This window comes from Alosa sapidissima, chromosome 18, assembly GCF_018492685.1.
Source record: "Alosa sapidissima isolate fAloSap1 chromosome 18, fAloSap1.pri, whole genome shotgun sequence".
In the NCBI taxonomy this organism is placed as follows: Eukaryota; Metazoa; Chordata; class Actinopteri; order Clupeiformes; family Clupeidae; genus Alosa; species Alosa sapidissima.
This window is the reverse complement of record NC_055974.1, coordinates 1,045,001-1,064,548: the sequence shown is the minus strand read 5'-3', so window position 1 is coordinate 1,064,548 and position 19,548 is coordinate 1,045,001. Positions and strand designations below refer to the sequence as shown.

At 43.1% G+C, this 19,548-nt stretch overlaps 2 protein-coding genes across 2 annotated transcripts in view; both read left to right on the top strand.

The window, feature by feature from the left end:
* The first annotated feature begins 1,489 nt into the window (after positions 1 to 1,489).
* On the top strand, positions 1,490 to 8,080 carry LOC121690187 (zinc finger protein basonuclin-2). The gene is made up of 6 exons (XM_042070610.1): positions 1,490 to 1,546; positions 2,400 to 2,534; positions 3,373 to 3,564; positions 6,565 to 7,011; positions 7,264 to 7,449; positions 7,970 to 8,080. Exons 1-6 carry the CDS (start codon positions 1,490 to 1,492, stop codon positions 8,078 to 8,080), a joined length of 1,128 nt encoding a protein of 375 aa, XP_041926544.1.
* A 2,106-nt stretch (positions 8,081 to 10,186) lies between these two features.
* Positions 10,187 to 19,548, top strand: part of LOC121690392 (endophilin-A1-like) — a 16,660-nt gene continuing 7,298 nt past the window's right edge. The window contains exons 1-3 of the mRNA XM_042070918.1: positions 10,187 to 10,342; positions 14,805 to 14,873; positions 18,568 to 18,640. Coding sequence (XP_041926852.1) covers positions 10,298 to 10,342; positions 14,805 to 14,873; positions 18,568 to 18,640 — 187 coding nt within the window. The 5' untranslated portion in view covers positions 10,187 to 10,297. The remainder of the gene's footprint in view (positions 10,343 to 14,804; positions 14,874 to 18,567; positions 18,641 to 19,548) is intronic.

Sequence of the window (19,548 nt, the reverse complement as noted above, 5' to 3'; positions counted from 1 at the left end):
AAGAGGAAGAATATCCAGTTTATCCAATAGAACATCTGTAGTCACATAAGACCAGGAGCAGAAAGTATTTGAAGAAAACATGCACCAGTCTTTTCATGAAATGTAGATTAGTAGCCGTCTCCCCCCCCAAAACATAAGATATTCTGGAAATAACAGCTGGAGTTCCCTCTGAGGGGAAAAAGTTTTGATTTCCATCACATCTTACATCTCTCTTTCTCACTCTCCCTTCTCCTTTTGCACACATACACACAGTTATTGTTTAAGCCGACTATGTTCTCTCGCTCACACACACACACACACACACGTTACATTACTTAAACCTAAGTCTGAGTTTATACAATCCACTCCAAACATTGAGACCCCTCCCCATACACACACACACACACATCTAGAGTGTGTGTGGTTATGAGCGTGTGCCCTGCGGAATAGCCCCTTGGAACGCTGATGGAGTCCTTTGTCAGCTGTTTCCTGTTTCTCTGGGACGTTCCCCCTTCCTGCTGCCACACACCTGACGTCTCACGAGAGTGGTGAGATTCACACACACTAAATCACACACACACACACACAGTCATATTCTGAGCAATGAAAGTGAAAATGGGGTGGGTGGGGGTAGGAGGTAGAACAGAGACATCTTTGAAACTCAGAATTGAATTCAGTACTGAAATACTTTGATTCTGAGATTCTCTCCACTCATCAGTCAAACCTGTTTTGTCAAACCTGAGCCAACCTGCTACACCTTTACCTGAGGGTCGAACACAGTGGGTCATCATGGGACGCAAAGAGGAAGACAGCAGAGTGTGAGGCCAGTCTCGGTCAGCAATACCAAGAGATAACATCAGCGACATGAGGATGCATTGACCAGATAACATCAGCACATGAGGATGCATTGACCAAGAGAGAACATCAACCACATGAGGATGCATTGAGCTGGGTTGACCCCTATGGAGCTTCTGCCCCCTCTCATGCTCAGATTGAGCTTTTTGTTTCTTCTTCTTCCCTTTCACTCATCATACTTGCTTGCACTCCTTAGTGTAATGCTAAACTGTGTGTCTGTGTTTGAAATGCTGGTGTGAAAGTGTGTCTGTCTGTGTATCCCAGCGTGTCTATTCCCTGGCGTGTGAGTTCTACTTCTTACTTCGGGGTACTCATCCTTATGGACAATCCTAAAGTGCTCCCTTCCAACCACACCTCTCTCCAATTCACCCACACCCTCCAATTAAATAAGAGAACCAACTACAGCGTCCTCCCATTCCTGTTGTGATGTTGAGAGACAGATAAAGAGAGTGTAGTCCGCACAGCTCTGATGGGGTAATCAAGACATTCACAACAGCAGAGAGATGCCTTATAGTTGTTGTATCCTGGCAGTTCTTGACAAAACATGCAGAGAAACCTTGGAGAAACAAGCTGAAGAAATAAGTTGTAAAAAGGCAAAGACCTAGACCTTCCAGGTCTCTTAAGGCCCACCAACACTGAGAAGTGGACTGACGAGATGGGGACATGGCAACATCACGGAGAGCGGGACGCCCGTTATCGCATTAACCCACAGGTAAAACATGTAGCCTAGTTAGGTACATGATCTAACCACATCTATAGGTGAAGTTAGCCATTTTCATGTTTTTGCATAGAATCACGGGGAGGCTCTAAGTGACGGAGTAATATGTGCGCGACTGCGCGGCTATCTGATCTAAAGGTAGATGTCAATTCATGCACGCACATTCTTAAAATAAAACAAAACTCTTCGATCTCGAAATAATTTAATTTTTAAATTCTCGAAAAAAAAGTAAGATAAACAGTTATTTGTTGTAGTCTGATCTCATTATTTGTTTTATAAAATTTGCGTTTTAAAAAATGAAATTATTGAACAGTTAGGCTATTAATGTGCAGAATTATTTTATTGCTGGGTTTTAGTTAGGCTATCTGCTATTTAAAACATCAGCGCTTAAGGAAAAGGATGGACAAGTATATGCTAACTTTGATTAAAAAGGTAATTGTTTAGGCTACTCTTGACGTGCAGAACTTGAAGTCAAGAACATGTGATAGGCTACGCTAGCAGGATGATACAGAGGTGGTGTGAATTTTAAAATGAACGCACCAGCTGTTTGTATATATCGCCCTTATTTAGTGTTTTGGTGGGTTGTATGAATTGGTGCTTTTGATGTAGCCTATAAACAATAGCCTATGCTACATAATAATAGATGTTAAACAAGATTAATTAATCGGCATTTAAAGTTGTACCTGATATCATGATCGTTCTTATCGCATCCTTTCATCAATTGAAGAGATAAGATACCCGGCACCACAAAGAACATTAATTGCTAGGCCTACTTACAGAGGAAAACCACAAGTCAAAATCAAGATATAAATTCTTTTCTCATTGTAGCAGTCGTTCTCTTTCTCAGGTGATCGGTTGCACTGTTCTGGGATGTGGCTGTGAAGGTTTCCAGCCTGAGAAGGTCAACTTGAGATCGTGTGGCCAGTGCCACCATGGATGGGTCGTTCATGGTAAAAACAGGCTTTCCCTTCAACATTTCAAAGTATTGTTGTCTCTACACATGTTTCATTTATCTTCAACATAGGTTTCTTTTTTTGTTTCGTTTTTATTTCTTTTTTTTACAAACGTGTTCAACATGCTTGCAGGGTGATTGATGATTGTTTGGCCATTACCATACATACACATACATTTTAATTCTTCTATAGTCAATACTTTCATAATTCAATTTACACATATTGAAATTAATAATTTGGTGAAAAACTAAGAGGTGGTAGTTGTTTTACCAAATTAATCATAAATTACATTAATTATAAAGGGGAAAGGTTTAAATGAATAAAACGTGTAATGTGTATACATTAATATCTGAATTAATAAAATACAAAATGAATATTATATTTGAAGAACACATGTATGCCATTAAAGTTATACCCTTCTGCAGTGTAATCAACTTTAATTGCAGTTTCAGTGCAAAATAGTTTCACATTTTCATAAATTATTTTGTGAAATATTTGGATGTTTAAATGAAGCCGTTAAGTTGCTTTGTTGAGTTGTGATATCAGGGATGAAACTGCTCTCTCTGAGGCAGGGATTTGGAGTTGGATGTTACAAACAGAATTTCTGACGTTTATAGATATACAAAGTGAAAACAAAACACAGTGAAATGAAAAGTAACTGGAATGACCTTTTATATGCTGTGGTATTGTGCTTCATATCAAGAGAGAGGTTCAGTTTGAGGGTTCAGTTTGGTTTAAAAATGCATTTTGTTCAGAATCACATAATGATCAAGTTTGTGTGTGTGTGTGTGTGTGTGTGTGTGTGTGTGTGTGTGTGTAGCCCTAAGTAAGTTGGGCTCTCCTCTGCCCATGCTGGGTGTGTGTCAGGTCGAGGCGGTACGAGCATCCCAGGTGTATGACCTCAGCAGTCTGCTGCTGTTCGGAGCCCAAGCGGTGCCCACACGCATGAAGATCCTCCTGGACCGCCTCTACAGTGTACTGCCCCCTGCTGACGTCAGGAACATACTACACTCACTGGGCTGGACCCTCAGGGACTATGTCAGGGGATACATACTGCAGGTCAGCAGACATTCACATACATTTTATTGACACACACACACACACACACACACAGTGGCAGGCTACATCATACTGTACATCAACAATATATGCACATGAACACAAATCATTACCTACAGCCACAAACATAATATAATATAATAATAAGTTTATTTTAATATAGCGCCTTTCTCAAACCCATGGTCGCTTTACATAGTAGGAAGGCAGGGAAACACAATAACAAACAAACAAAACAATACAACAAAGACAAAGGCAGGGAAACACAATAACAAACAAACAAAACAATACAACAAAGACAAGTTATCTGTATGAAGCTATGTGTTGGGTGTGGAGGAGAAGTGATCATTAACCTTCTAACACTGTTCTCAAAAATGACCGATTTACACATTCCCTGTACCATAAATATGGCATTTTTCATCAGATTGCCTCAAGATCTTATGATATCCTTCACAAAAGGCTTTTGAACACATAGAATTTATTTTGACTACACACTCCTACAACTTACCACCAAAACTATTATGCATTTCGTACACGTAATGAAATTATCGTGACACATAATTCATTCCGTAAACTGCTGACTCACGAAATCTATTGTAGCAGGTCACAAAACTGATTTTGTGATTCTGTTATGCATTTTGTCCACGTAATGGAATTATCGTGACACATAATTAATTCCGTAAACTGCTGACTCACGAAATGTATTGCAGCAGGTCACAAAACTGATTTTGTGATTCTGTTATGCATTTCGTCCACGTAATGAAATTATCGTGACACGTAATTCATTCTGTAAACTGCTGACTCACGAAATGTATTTCAGCAGGTCACAAAACTGATTTCGTGATTCTGTTATGCATTTCGTCCACGTAATGAAATTATCGTGACACATAATTCATTTCGTAAACTGCTGACTCACGAAATGTATTGTACGTGATTCTATTATGCATTTCGTCCACAGAATGAAAGCATAAGTCACTGAATGCATTTCGTAAGTTATTAAGTTATTGCGTGGACGGAATGCCTTCTGTAACACAACACTATACTTTTGTGGACGAAATTAAAATGAGATAGGCCTACACAGAATAATGCGTGTAGGTGCATTCCGTATTTACGTAGACAGAATTACTTTTGACCAAAAAAAGAGTTTATTTCGTCTACGACAGTGAATAGTACGTTCAGCATTATGTCCACGAAAGGAAAAGGCCACCAGTCAATTTCGTCCACAAAATGATGTGCTCTCTTCAGTGTTTCGTGGACACAATGCAAACCAATTTGTGCATTCCGTGGACAAAAGGCGTTACGATGTAACATGGTTTCGTAATGTATATATATATTTTGTCACACAAAAGTCATTCTGTCCACGAAATAAGGCATGTTACATTTGGCGCCCCATATTCACGCACATACAGAAACAAACACACACACACAAACACACATGATGTAGATGTTAATGTTCTAATAAGGGTCTGTTTACAATAATGTTCTATTAAATAATATTTTTTGTCATGGTATTGGTATTTAAGAGCAGTTAAAACTGTCCGGTTAAATTTGACCGCTAACAGTAAATTAAGTGGGGTAGCAACGAACAGTGTTTAAAGGTTAAACAGAAAGGTCTTGAGATGTGCTTTGAAGAAAGGAAGAGAAGGACAGGCACGAAAAGGTTGGGGGAGGGAGTTCCAGAGTTTGGGGGCCAAGGCACTGAAGGACCTGCCACCCAGGGTGGAGAGTCTGGAGCGGGGGATAGTCAAGAGGTTTTGGTCAGAGGATCTGAGTGAGCCGGAAGGAGTGTAAGGGGTCAGAAGGTCGCAGATGTAGGGGGGAGCAAGGTTGTGGAGGGCTTTGAAGGTGAGTAGTAGTACTTTGTATTTTATCCGGGATGGAACTGGTAGCCAATGGAGTTGATGGAGAATGGGGGTGATGTGTGCTGATCCTCTGGTATGGGTGAGGAGCCTGGCTGCAGAGTTTAGAATATATTGTAGTTTTTGAAGGGTTTAGTGGGGAGACCAAGGAAAAGTGAGTTGCAGTAATCTAGACGGGACATAATGAAAGAGTGAACCAAAGCATCACTGTGCATCACTAGCAGAGAGGAAGGGTCGGAGGCGTGCAATGTTACGGAGGTGAAAAAAAGCAATCTTAGTGAGTGATCTGATATGAGGATCAAAGCTAAGGGTGGAGTCAAGCTGAATGCCAAGGTTTTTAACAACAGGGGTAGAGTGAACAGGTGAGCCATCAATGTTGAGAGTGAGACGGGGAGATTTGGTGAGGATGCTTTTAGGACCAATCAGCAGAATTTCGGTTTTGTCTGTGTTGAGCTTGAGAAAATTGTTTTGCATCCATAATTTTAAGTCAGAGAGGCAGTCAGTGAGGGAGCGTGGTGGGGGGTCAGAAGGAGAGGGAGTGGTAAGATAGAGTTGGATGTCATCTGCATAGCAGTGGAAGTTGAGACCGTGGCTGCGAATAATCTGGCCAAGAGGGAGGATGTATATGAGAAAGAGGAGGGACCCAAGTACAGAACTCTGTGGGACACCACGAGTGACAGGGGACTTGGAGGACTGATGTGGACCAAGTGTTACAAACTGCTTTCTGTTGGTGAGGTATGACTGAAACCAATTGAGGGCTGTGCCAGAAACACCAATAGCAGGAGATTAGAGCATTGTGGTTGATAATATCGAAAGCAGCACTAAGGTCAAGGAGGATGAGAATGTTAAGTGAACCAGAGTCAGCAGACAGGAGGAGGTCGTTAACTATCCGTAGAAGGGCAGTCTCTGTACTGTGACATGAGCGGAAGCCAGATTGAAAGGGCTCATACAGGTCATGGTTGTTAAGAAAGGTGTGTAGTTGTGAAACATATGTTACTACACACACATGAGACACAACACACAATCCTACACTGTGCATCACTTAAAGTATGCATGGTTTGTATTGTTGATTGTTGTTGTTGTTGTTGAGTGTGTGTATGTATACATGTTGTCTGTGTTGTTATTGTTATTATTGTGTTTACAGGACTCTTTGGGTCGGGTTCTAGACCGCTGGGTGATGATGTCACACGACGAGGAGGTTGCGACCTTGCAGCAGTTCCTGCGCTTTGGTGAGACCCGGCCAATCGTGGAGCTGATGGGTCACCAGGCCCACGACCTCAACATCGTCACGGCGACCAGGCCCAATTCGGACATCCGCTACTTCATCGAGTGCAGCGGCCAATCACGCAGTGCTGTGTCACCGTTGGGTGGGGCCGGCAACAGCTTGCACCAATTTGAGAACCTGCAGGGGGCGTGTGTGTCCCTCCTCTCCCCTGTCCCGTTTGGTACACACACGCTCACACACACACCAGCGCTCACACACACACAGGGCCACGCCCGACTCAACAGCCTATCAGAGCAGACACCAAAGATCAACTCACCAATCAGGGACAGCTGTGGCAAGGGAGGGAGTTTTGATGTGGATAGAGAGGTGAAAAGACACAAAGCAAGAGAAGGTGAAAAAGAGAGGAGAGGAAGTGGGGAAGGAATAGGAGTGAAAAGAGAGAGAGAGGGAGGAAAGGAGGAAAGAGAGGAGAGAGAAATGGAGCGAGAGAGACCTGAGACAGAGTTGCCCTCCCTGACCACCTCTCCTGCCTTCCTCTCCTCATCCCTCTCTCTCTCGTCCTCCTCCACTGTGTCGTCCGGTGGCAGTGGTGGCGCCGCGTGTGCGCTCCGCAACAAGAGCCGCGTCAGCTGCTCGGCCTGCGCCAAGACGTTCTACGACAAGGGCACGCTGAAGATCCACTACAACGCCGTGCACCTGAAGATCAAACACGGCTGTACGGTGCCCGGCTGCTCGGCGCTCTTCAGCTCGCTCCGGAGCCGCAACCGCCACAGCGCCAACCCCAACCCGCGGCTGCACTCCCACGCGCACACACACTCACACACACACTCGCACACACACGCTCACACTCACATGCGCGCCCATACGCAGCCGTACGCGCACACACACGGCGATGCTCGCACACAGCAGGAGAGGTACTCTGGAGCACCTCATCAGGTGCAAGCAAAGCCTCACACACACAAACAGAGTCGGGCAGAGACGCCCGGGCACGGCGACATCCACTCCCATTGGCACACAACAGAGACACACTCACAGAGACGTGTGCAAACACACCTTCAGACATGCGCCAATCCATCTCAAGCACACAGTCAGACACACAGTCTCACCCAAACTCAAACAAATGCTCTCGCACACTCGGAAGCATCGACTCCCACACAAACACTCCCAAGCACCAGTCCAGCTGCTTACTCAGTGACACACCCCCACAGACCTCTGTCGCCGCAGAAACTGGCCTCTGTGACATCAGCACAGCCTGGGGTCGTTACTACTGGGGCCCAATGTGATAAACACATCTCTTCTGTTACCCACAATGCACCTGTTCAAGTGGAAGGTGGTGAGAGCCAAAAGAATGGGGAACCAACCAATCCCAGAGCAGCATTTCCAGTGCGAGAGCCCGCCCGCAAGAGGCCACGGCGAAAGTCCAGCGCTCCAGTGAAGATAGAGATGAAAAGAGGGGGAGATGGAGAAGGTGAAGAAGAGAGTGAACAAAGGGAGGATAGAAAGGAAAAGAAACATACAACTCAAAACTATCCCTGTTTGTGCTGTTCCAATGATGCCTGCAGCTTCAAGCACAATGACATTGACCACACACCTGCCATTCATGCCAATGATAACTTTTAACATGCAGTAGCATACTCTCCATAGTTAATGAGCTGATAGTCCTGTCATGTATAGGGACCCTTGTACACACAAAGACAGAGACTATATGTCTAAGTATACAGTACACATACAGTTACACATTCAAACTTATAGTATGTCCACGGTCCGGACCGGCGTCCACATTATACATATTTTATTTATTTGTTTGTTTACATTATAATTATTTTTTGTTTACAAGACAATGCATATTTAATTCCCATTAAAATGTAATGTAGGCAAAGATCATTAACATATACTGTACATGGTGTGTGTAAGGTAAAGTTATGCTTATATATTATCATTGTCACATAGGTATTATATGAGAAGGAAGAAAGTTGTTCTCGGATTGTACACTGCAACACTGGCATGGACATACACACATACTGTACATACATGTGCACACATACATACACAAACATTATTGTTATTGTTTTCATTATCCTGTAGTGGTTGTCGATTGTTGATTTGAAGACCTGTCTGGTGGATTCTATTTAAAAAATAATTCACTCGTGAACAATATTTGTCCGTTTTAGGTTCGTGCATTGGTCAGTCAGCAAAAAAGTAGCCTACATAGCATAACAACATCCACATGCAATAATACAACGACAACGTCTACAATGACCTATTCATTTGGACAACTTGATACAGCCCTATACAGGCTAAAGTTACCTTTAGTTTTGTTCTAGCGTTACGTGACGTCTGGCTTTAGTGCAGTCTAACGTTCTGACAAGCACACCAATTGCCTACCTTGTTCTTGTCCATCTGGAATAACTCCTAGCTTTGCTGCCTCCATCCTTTCTGTTTTCGTTGTTTAAAACTTGTGATATCCATGATGAGTATTGAGTTAGTGAATTAGCTCAACATTGTGTGCTGATAACTATATATAGATAGCCGAGTAAAAGAAAACAACAAGTAGCCTATTGCGTGCCTGCGTACGTATTCTCTCTCCTGCTCAAACAAAATGTGTGCAAGTTAATTTTGATAACGTGTTCACTAAATTTACGTAATAGAAAATGGTAAATAGCCTGATGGCATGCAGCTAATGGGATACTGTGCATAGTTGGGAAGGTATGGTAGGCCAATTTGGTGTGAATACACACACACACACACAAGGGACATTTTCTCTCGCTGTTGAGTAGCCTGATGGTACGCACAGTGCGTACGGACGTACACCTGCAGGCGCGCCTGCACACACACACACACACACACACATCTACTGTACAGGTATTACCTGGTCCACAGCATATAATATCGCATTTAGGAAGCCACCAGTGGGCAGCTGGTGAGGGTCGAAGTAGGTTTAGGGAAGCTGCTAGCACAGTCTACACCACATGGTGGCAGCACTGATAAGACTGGCGGCTGTGGTGAGCATAGATATGCATATCCCGCACCTGGTGAGTCGCTGTCCTAGGTGCTGAATCTGAGTGTGCGTTGCAGTCTCTCTCTCTCTGTCTCCCTCTCTCTCTGTTTGTCTATCTGTCTGTCTGTGAGAGAGGGGAGTGTTTGACTGTAATCCCTCCTGAACACATTTTTGTTTAATCAGTTGTAGTGGGAAAACCCCTGAAATATACTCTGTTACACGAAATAATAAGAGGTGCTCTGAAAGATTATGTCTGTTGTTGAACCTAAACTTTTGTTCCAGGGACTAGCTTAACTAGTCTCTTTAAATGAATACATAGCCTGTAACACGTCCTGTGAATTAAAACATTATTCTATTAGTTTGCAACACAATATGATATCCACCGAATGTTCAACCGGAAATATAACTGTCCTTTAAGGGGGCGTGATGTGTGTACATGAGTGTGCCCTGTGTGTGTGTGTGTGTGTGTGCGCGCGCGCGCGCTACGTCACGGACTGTAGAATGACATTCAATAACCCGATCATTATATCAGACAGTCCGCGAGCCAAGCAGGCAAGCCCTTTGGAGCGCGCGCGGCAAAGGAAAAAAGGACAGTTTTCCTCCGGTTGAAATTAAAAAACAAGTACCAGTGGAGATCAGGTGTGAACAGAAACGATGTCTGTCGCGGGACTGAAAAAGCAGTTTCACAAAGCAACACAGGTAAGAGCTTTAGCAGCCAACAATAGCGAGAACGAGAAACGAGCGCCAGGAGAGAAAAAATAACATACACAACAGCCTGCCCCTCGCCATCAGATGCAATGGCGCGTAGAGCTTGTTTTTAAAACGTGGACTCCTGAGCGACAGTTTTAACAGATAAATGGGAAAATGGGATGTTCATTTACGTCCACGTGCCGTCAATTCTTGCTTTTACTGTATTTCTCTCTCTGTGCTGTAGCGTCTTCGTGACGGGCTACATTGTGCCTGTGAAGTAGTGGGGGTCGCACTCATGATGCGAGTGTGAAAGCAGGGCGTGTGTGCGTGCTCTGAAATCGTGTGTTGTGTGTTGCGTGTGTTTATGCGATACAATAGCATTAAACCATTACTGCGAAAGTAGTTAGATCATTAGCAACTCTCACAACTCGACTGTTTTCTTTATAAATAGCTACAGTAATTCCAGGTGGCAGTTCATTTTCATTGGACTAGACATGACAGGAATAACAGTGGCAACAGTTGCAGTAGTGGCAGTGATTGTTGACTGGACTGTTTTAGGGTGGGGGCCATGAGTGGGTGAATTAAACGGATGTTAGCGTGTGTGTGCGTGTGTGTGTGTGAGAGAGAAAGAGGGAGAGAGAGAGAGAGAGAGAGTTAAAATAGCACACTCCACAGTGGTCTCACGCCTCCGCCAATCTTTGCTTCCACAGCAACGTGATGGCACTTCCAACCCAAAATAGCAACAACGACGTTCAAGCCCCAGAACACAAAGCCACATCGGGGCTCTGACGCATCATTCAGGATATTGATTTTTAGTCTGTGTGTGTGTGTGTGTGTGTGTGTGTGTGTGTGTGTGTGTGTTTGCAGATGTTATTTGGCCAAGAGGATCCAGGTGATCCTGCATTAAAGATGTTGACCAGGCCCACAGAGAAAAAAAGGATGGAACAAGGGTGACAACAAGAAAGGATAGACACACAAACAGACTTCTATTGGCATACAGTGCCACTGTGGTGTGTGTGTGTGTGTGTGTGTGTGTGAGTGAGAGAGAGAAAGAGAGAGATGCTCAGTTATAAATTAAACATAGGAAGTGTAAGCACTTGGGAATATTTTATTCATCAGTTGTACAGCAACATTCTCCGTTCACACACTGTCATTTACAGTATCAAACTCTCTCACACACACGCAATCTTTCTATATTGATGTTCACAGAGTTAATAATACTCCAATACACACAAACATAATACAACCACACACACACACGCACACACATACACACACTGGTTGATTTTCACCCTCCTTGCAAAGATGGCGCCTGGTGAACCTGATATTCTGGAACATCTAAGTGAATAATTCAAGCAATCTCTCTCTCACACACACACACACTCTCTCTCTCTCTCTCTCTCTCTCTCTCTCTCTCTCTCTCTCTCTCTCTCTCTTTCTCTCTCTCTCTCACACACACACACACACAGAAATGCACACATTCAGATCACTCCATGTTTTGTGGCTATGCCCTGCATGTGTAAATAGTGAACATTCCTTCAAAAGGAAACTAAGAAAAAAGAGAATCCCTCCACTTCAAAAATGCAAAACACACAGACATCTGCCCTCCACAGCATATCCACTACTGACCACCCAGGCTTGGAATGAGAACTCTGGGCCTGTATGCTGGTCAGTGATACAGTATTACATGGAGTTACATAACATGAATGGCCCCAACTACACTGAATGTTGGCCTATATGTCTGCAGCAGTTAGCTGTTTACAACTTACAACTTTGCTGTGTGTGTACATGACTAATGACTATCTTTGTGTGTTTTCTATGGTGTTAGATAAAGACATGTATGCACATGCACACACACACACACACACACACACACACACACACACACACACAATTTCACAGGGTCACATAGGAGATGTGTTTAAAATTCACCAGCAGAGGGTTCCAGTCCTAGTCTCTGCTGGATCATGAGAGTAGGTTTCTCTCTTTCTCCCTCTCTCTCTCTCTCTCTCTCTCTCTCTCTCTCTCTCTCTCTCTGTGTGTGTGTGTGTGTGTGTGTGTACTGAAGAGAGAATCCAAGATCTATCCTCTGTGTCCTTGTACAAATATTGATCTCCAGCTGAGAGAGAGAAAGATAGAGGGAGAAAGAGAGAAAAGGGTGACTGGTAGAGCTCCCTGTCATCTCTCTTTTTCTCCTCTTCTCCTCCATCAATATCTGACCTTTTCTGAGGTGATTCCCGCTCCTCTGAAAATGAAAATATTTATACTTTTACATAATAATAATGATTACTACTACTACTAATAATAATAATTGTAATAATAATTGTGTGTCTTAATATTGTTATTAGTATTATTTGTTATTATTGTACAATGTGTGATGTATGTCAGAGCTTCCATGTGTCTACATCATACCTGTTTTCTACTGGTTTCTCCAGTATTTCAAGGTCATCTCCCAGCATACTCCCATTTTGTTATTTCTCCCGGAAAACTCCCGTAATTTGCATGGCCATCAAACTTCATTTTAAAATCATTGATGCATTCAGGTTGCCAGATTGTGTATGAAATACACCCTACACATACACGATCACTTAGTTTCAATTTCAACCGTTTTGTCATAGGCTAAAACCTGGCAACCCAAAACCCAAATAAGGAAGCGGGTGCCAACTGCGCAGCCTGAGTCTCGTCGTAAGCAAGCGGGCTAGATGAATGGCCTACTCCAGAACTAGCTGTTGTGAAATTGTTGGGAATTTAATTGATTAACACATCACATAAACTGTTATTGAGTGGTGTTGATACACTGAACTTGTTCCCTTGTGAACTTGAACCAAATCTGACAGCAAGCCCCCCCCTTCCCGAAAAATAATCTCCCGTTTTTGGAAAGCTAAATGTTGACAGGTTGACATGTGTGTATGAAACAGGGAAAGAGAGATCTAACAGGTTTAAAGGTGCAGTCAGGGGTTTTACACGATGGCAAGCCCATAACATTTTTTGACACATTCAGCTATCATCTCCTTACGACTGCTAGCTGCCCATTCTGTGATTACACTGTAAAAACTGGTCTCTGTTGGCAGCCCAGGCTCTGAAAACTGGAAACAAACAAAGTGGGGGCAGCCTGTCCCCAAACAAAAACAAAACACTGCATGGAATTTCTCTGGGAATACTGAAGGGAGGGGTGAGCTACCTCTCTGGTATGTTTTGTTTGGTTCTTGGGTTAAATATAATGTATGTTTTTTTTGCACACAACATTAGCGTCTGCTAATGAATGTAAACATAAATATAAACACAAACAAACGTGACTTCCTGCAAAATCCATGACTGCGCCTTTAAGAGAAATGTAGAGGTATGCTATACCCCATACTGTCTGGTCGACTGAACCCACAGCATAACTGTGTGCATGTGTGTGTATGATTGGGTATATTTGAGTCTGTGTGTGTGTGTGTGTGTAGGTGTGTCTGTGTGTGAAAGGTCTCTGGTGTAAATCGTTGTGCTTTGTTCTTCTGTGTTCTCTCTCTCTCTCTCTCTCTCTCTCTCTCTCTCTCTCTCTCTCTTCCCCCCTTGTGATTATATAACAGCAGTGTAATGAAGCTGTGGATAACAGAGCCTCAGTCAGATGAATGAAGGAATGGAGAGTGTATGTGAGAGAGAGAAAGACAGAAAAGGAAAGAGAGAGAGAAGGAGATGGAGACCTAAATCTCCATCAGCTTTACAGTGCCAGGTCCCTGTTTCCATGGTAACAGGCTCCTCTCTTTCTCTCTCCATCACCCCCTTCTTGCACACACACATGCACGTGATGTTTTTAGTGTGAGAGATGACTGTCTCCCTTTCCTCCATCTATTGGATGTTAGCTGGTTCCAAAGCACTGTGTGGATGTGTATGCATGTGTGTGTGTGTGTGTGTGTGTGTGTGTGTGTGTGTGTGTGTGTGTGTGTGTGTGTGTTCATGTGTGTGTTTGTGTAGAGTGTGTGTGTCATTCTTACTGTAAACAGTGGGCGAGATTAGAATCATCCATCACACTGAATTATGGAAGACGAGAGGATTTCCCCAGAGCCCACCCCCACATACTCTCTCTCTCTCCCCTATTCTTCTACCTCTTCTCCCTCTTTCTTTCTCTCTTTCTCTTTCTCTCTCTCCTTTTACACAGTACACAGACCCACCCCCCGTCACTCACACACACACACACACACACACACACACACACACCATTTTGTGAACATGCCCTCACACTCTCCCTCTGTGGCTCTTCCTGTTATTTGTGTCATCTGTCTCGTTCTCTCGCTCATTCTCTTGCTCCCACACACATTTGTACACACATTCACGTGTGACAGAGAGAGAGAGAATATCTCTGTGTGTTTGTAGTGAGTTTCCTGCCATGTAGATGACACGTATATTCATGATGTATGCATTCATGCTGTAGTAGCTGCCTGCCACACTGACATGCGTGTGCTGTGTGCATTTGTGTGTTTCCCTGCAGAAAGTCAGTGAGAAAGTGGGAGGAGCCGAGGGCACCAAACTCGACGATGACTTCAAGGAGATGGAGAAGGTGAGAGCTACTGGGAAGTCACGCACACAACCAACCACAGGCCTCATCAACCAAAAATTAATTACATTCATAGAGTGCCTTTTATGGGGAAACCTAGGCCTGTTTGTCTGTCTGAGTCATCTGAAGGAGGCTTTTTTGAAGCAGGTGTGTGTGATCTGCAGGAGACCTGTGTGTGTGTGTGTGTGTGTGTGTGTGTGTGTGTGTGTGTGTGTGTGTGTGTGTGTGTGTGTGTGTGTGAGTGTGTGTGTGTGTGTGTGTGTGTGTTTGTGTGTGTCTGTGTGTGTGTGTGCGTGTGAGTGTGTGTGTGTGTGTGTGTGTGTGTGTGTGTGATGGCTCTGCAGCAGGTGGTTGCAGTATCCCCAGTCTCTGCCCTCTGTCCCCACGAGGCTGCAGATGGTCTGCACTGGGCGCGTGTGACATTTCAGCTCTGCCCCTTACCACCACTGACTCACACACTCACACTCACACTCACACACAGACGTACACACACACACTCTTACACACTCATATCAGACTTGAGACCTACACTCACATATAGTCATTGTCATTATTAGACTGAACTCAGATCAGCAAAAGACATTGAAGAATGCTATTAAAATTGTCTTCTTAATTCCAAATGGAGACACCGTTGACCGGGTTCATCCAGAGTAGTTAAAAGCAGGTAAAAACTTGAGGCTAGCTGACGAAACAATAGTTCTTTATTCTGGATGTTACAGCAGAGTTCTTCACACGCAGCGCCATCATACAGTCCAATGTTCCTAACGCAGGTCAAGGTAACAAAGAAGCCCAGAACCGGCATACTCGTGGCTAATTAGAATGTCAGGATACATTCACATCTGGGTCGAATTAGAGAGGGGGAAAACGGGTAGTCGTATGGTCTTCCTGGGCAGATTCAATTAAGATGTCTCTTTTGGGGTTGTTGTAAGGTGACAACATTCTGACAACACTCTGCTTACAATAAACGTCCTGTTCCCGCCATTTCTGTGGTATTAAACAAAGAACCAAAAGAATGACATACAGAAGTCAAGTCAGTTTATTTATATAGCACATTTCATATGGCATACATAGACACAATGTGCTTTGAGTGGAGAGTTGTCATTAAATTATCTAAAATAAAAGAACACACTTAGCAAAAGAAAAGGAAAAGTCAAAGAAAGGAAAAAACAACAACAAAGAAAGTTAATGAATAAATAAATGGAGTGTTTTAAAAGCAGAGACCTGTAGTCATGAATTAAAAGCTAAAGAAAATAAATAAGTTTTAAATCCCTTTTTAAAAGCGAGAATTGATTGTGATGACCTTAATTCCAGAGGTAGGCTATTCCAGAGGATTGGGGCACAGTAACTGAAGGCACCATGTGCAGCCTTAGTGTTGATTCTGGGAATTGTGAGGAGACATTTACTGGAGGACCTTAAGTGACGGGTAGGATCATAAATAGATATCATATCAGAAATATAGGGTGGGGCAAGGCCACTTAAAAACAAGAAGAAGTATTTTGAAATCAATTCTTTGTTTGACTGGGAGCCAGTGAAGAGATTTAAGAATCGGGGTGATATGATTAAATGTAGGGGTTCTAGTGAGTATTCTAGCAGCTGCATTTTGAATAAGTTGAAGTTTGTTTAGCATCTGTTTTGTTAGACCAGCATAGAGTGCGTTACAGTAATCTAAACGACTGGAGATAAAAGCGTGTATTAATTTTTCACAATCCTGTAAGGACAGGAGGCCACAGACTTAGAAATAGAAATATTTCGAAGGTGGTAGGAAGCTGTTTTGGTAATGTTAGATATATGTTTTTGAAAGTTAAGATCTGCATCTAGAGTCACTCCTAAATTTTTTACATCCTCACACGGTTTTACCAAGCGGGAGGTTAGAATTGGGTGAAAGTGATGTCTCATGGCCTTAGGGCCTACAACCAGAATCTCTGTCTTCGCATCATTTAACATTAAACATTTTTGGGCCATCCACTTTTTAATGTTGGAGATGCAGCAAGTGAGGTCATTTAGTGGACTGGGGTCATCAGAGGAGATAGAAATGTGAAGTTGGGTATCATCAGCGTATGAGTGATAAGAGATGTGAGATGTATGATAGAACCAAGAGTTGTGTTGCCGTATGATAGAACCAAGAGGTAACATGTACAAGTTAAAAAGCAAAGGACCAAGAATTGACCCCTGAGGTACCCCATATAAAATGGGCATTACATCAGAAGAGAGGTTATTAATAGAAGCAGAAAAAGATCTCCCATTTAAATAGGATGAGATCCAATCAAGAGCTGTACCTTGAAGACCAACTGAGTGCTGAAGACAATGCAGAAGTATAGAATGATCGACTGTATCAAATGCAGCACTTAGATCAAGGAGAACAAGAATCAACATTTTGTGATTGTCAGTCGCAATTCTAAGGTCATTTACAACTCTGACTAGAGCAGTTTCTGTGCTGTGATTAACCCGAAACCCAGATTGATAGGCATCAAATATAGAGTTTTGAGACAAGTAGGTGCAAAATTGCTTGTAAACAACCTTCTCTAGAATTTTGCCTAAGAAAGGAAAGTTAGAGATAGGCCTGTAACTCTCACAAGCCAGGGGGTCAAGACTAGGTTTTTTTAGTAGAGGTGTAATAATAACACATTCTCACAAATCCACACAATTACTCTCACACATTCTCACACCCACTAACACTTACACAGGAAGACATACTCACTCTCATATTATGCTGGTTCCTTATCAGGCAATGTTTGGGAGGAGCCCAGCATGGTGATTGACAGACCTCTTACTCCTCCTACTCCATCAGGAAATGAATATCACTCCTACCCTTCTGTTGCATCACACGCTGGCTTCCCCCCTCGGAGCCAGCACCTGCTTATGTGATGTCATTTAATCCGTGCCCAGATGAACTCACTGAGACCAAAGGGGATGTCCGCTGGGTCCGCTAGCTAGATCCCTGCCAGACATTTCAGGACTGTGGACAGCTACCTCATTAAGTATGCTGTCCCCTGCTTACGTAAGCCAATCATTGAGATGAGTGAACTTGTGAAATGCTCAGTGTCTTCTGTCCCACTCTCATATGGGCATTATTAAACTGCTGCAGGGCTGGAGCTGTGATTTGTAGCATCCTTTGAGTGGTGCATGATTCAGATACTTCTGCAGATTTCTGCTGTTAATCTAGCATTGGTGGTTTGCTTATTATTAGCCTACCAATTCATGCACGTATGATGTTAGATTATAGAAGCCAAGTAAGCCTCTAACAGCATGTTTCTGTAATAAATGAGAGCTGTACTGTGAGCTGCAGCATCTGTACCATATCCCCAGTGCCCACAGAGACCCGGGTGTGGGTCATTTCATCATCCTAGCCCATCTCTCTCTCCCACTTGTGTCCTGTCACTCTTCACTGCCCTATCCAAATAAAGGTAGAGTCATTGTTAAAATCTGACCACACACACACACACACACACACACACACTAAGTCATCACGACTCGCATGACTTCAATCTAATGACTCTCTAACCATCGATGAGGATGCTATGTGCTGAGCTGACCACTCAGTTGGTGTCAATCCAGACATCCCTCACTGATAGAGAGCCAGTGGCTACAAATAGACTATTTTGTACTATGTGTCTGGAACCTTCCAGACTTGTTTTTGTTTAGTTGTCTTGATCAATTCTTTGAATAATTAATCGTTTTGACTGATTTTTCTTCATAGAAAGTGGACACGACTAGCAGAGCGGTACTGGACATTATGACTAAAACTACAGAGTACCTGCAACCCAACCCAGGTACACTTTCTCTCTCTCTCTCTCTCTCTCTCTCTCTCTCTCTCTTTCTCTATGCTTTATTGGCATGACAAATAGTTAGACATTTGTATTGTATGTCAGGACATAGTAAGCAATTACACAGGTATACACAAAGTATCTCTCTCTCTTTCTCTCTCTCTCTCTCTCTCTTACACACACACACACACACACACACACACACACACACACACACACACACACACACACACACACACACACACACACACACACACACACACACAGACTGATGTGTTGTAAGAGATATGGACAGAGACGAGCCTAAACACATCTACTGTAATAAAGCAAAGTTGAGGCAAAGTCACTTACAAACAGGACAGGACACCCTAGAATAAGGCAAGACAAACTTGCACACAATCTTTCATCAGTACTGTAATCTGACTAAACGTGACTTCCTGCAAGAAGAACAACACAAAGGAATTATATTACAGTATTATGAACAATAATGTCATATTGAAATTGACATTGACAGTGACAGTGACATGATTGACAGTGACATGAACAAACAAGAAGAGTCATGTGTCTCTCCAGATGTTGTTCCATGTCACACTGACATTATGTGTGAATGTAATATGGAAGTTTCAAAGCCCAGTGAAATTAGCTCACATTGGCAGAAATTGGTTGCAGAAATAGCAAGGAGGACAGGTCGCCCTGATACTGGATATTTGTGGTCACATATCTGTAAGCAAGAGGAAATGCTGTCAGGGGAGTCTTAGGTCAGGATGCACAAAGAATACAGATTATCCTCAGCTGATGTGGAGGGTTCACTATTTCAGTCCATCAAGTGCTCACAATGTTCTGACAAGCTGTCATGCTCCATGACATTGGCACTTTTTAAATGGTTTAAAGAAATGAAATATAATTGCATGATG

Bases quoted from the DNA above. Each gene is read 5' to 3' on its own strand.
- LOC121690187 (XM_042070610.1), top strand. From the start codon at position 1,490: ATGGGGACATGGCAACATCACGGAGAGCGGGACGCCCGTTATCGCATT. The intron at 1,547-2,399 runs GTAAAACATGTA...TCTCTTTCTCAG, and splicing joins GTTATCGCATTAACCCACAG to GTGATCGGTTGCACTGTTCT. The intron at 7,450-7,969 runs GCGCACACACAC...CACCTGTTCAAG, and splicing joins ACCCGCGGCTGCACTCCCAC to TGGAAGGTGGTGAGAGCCAA.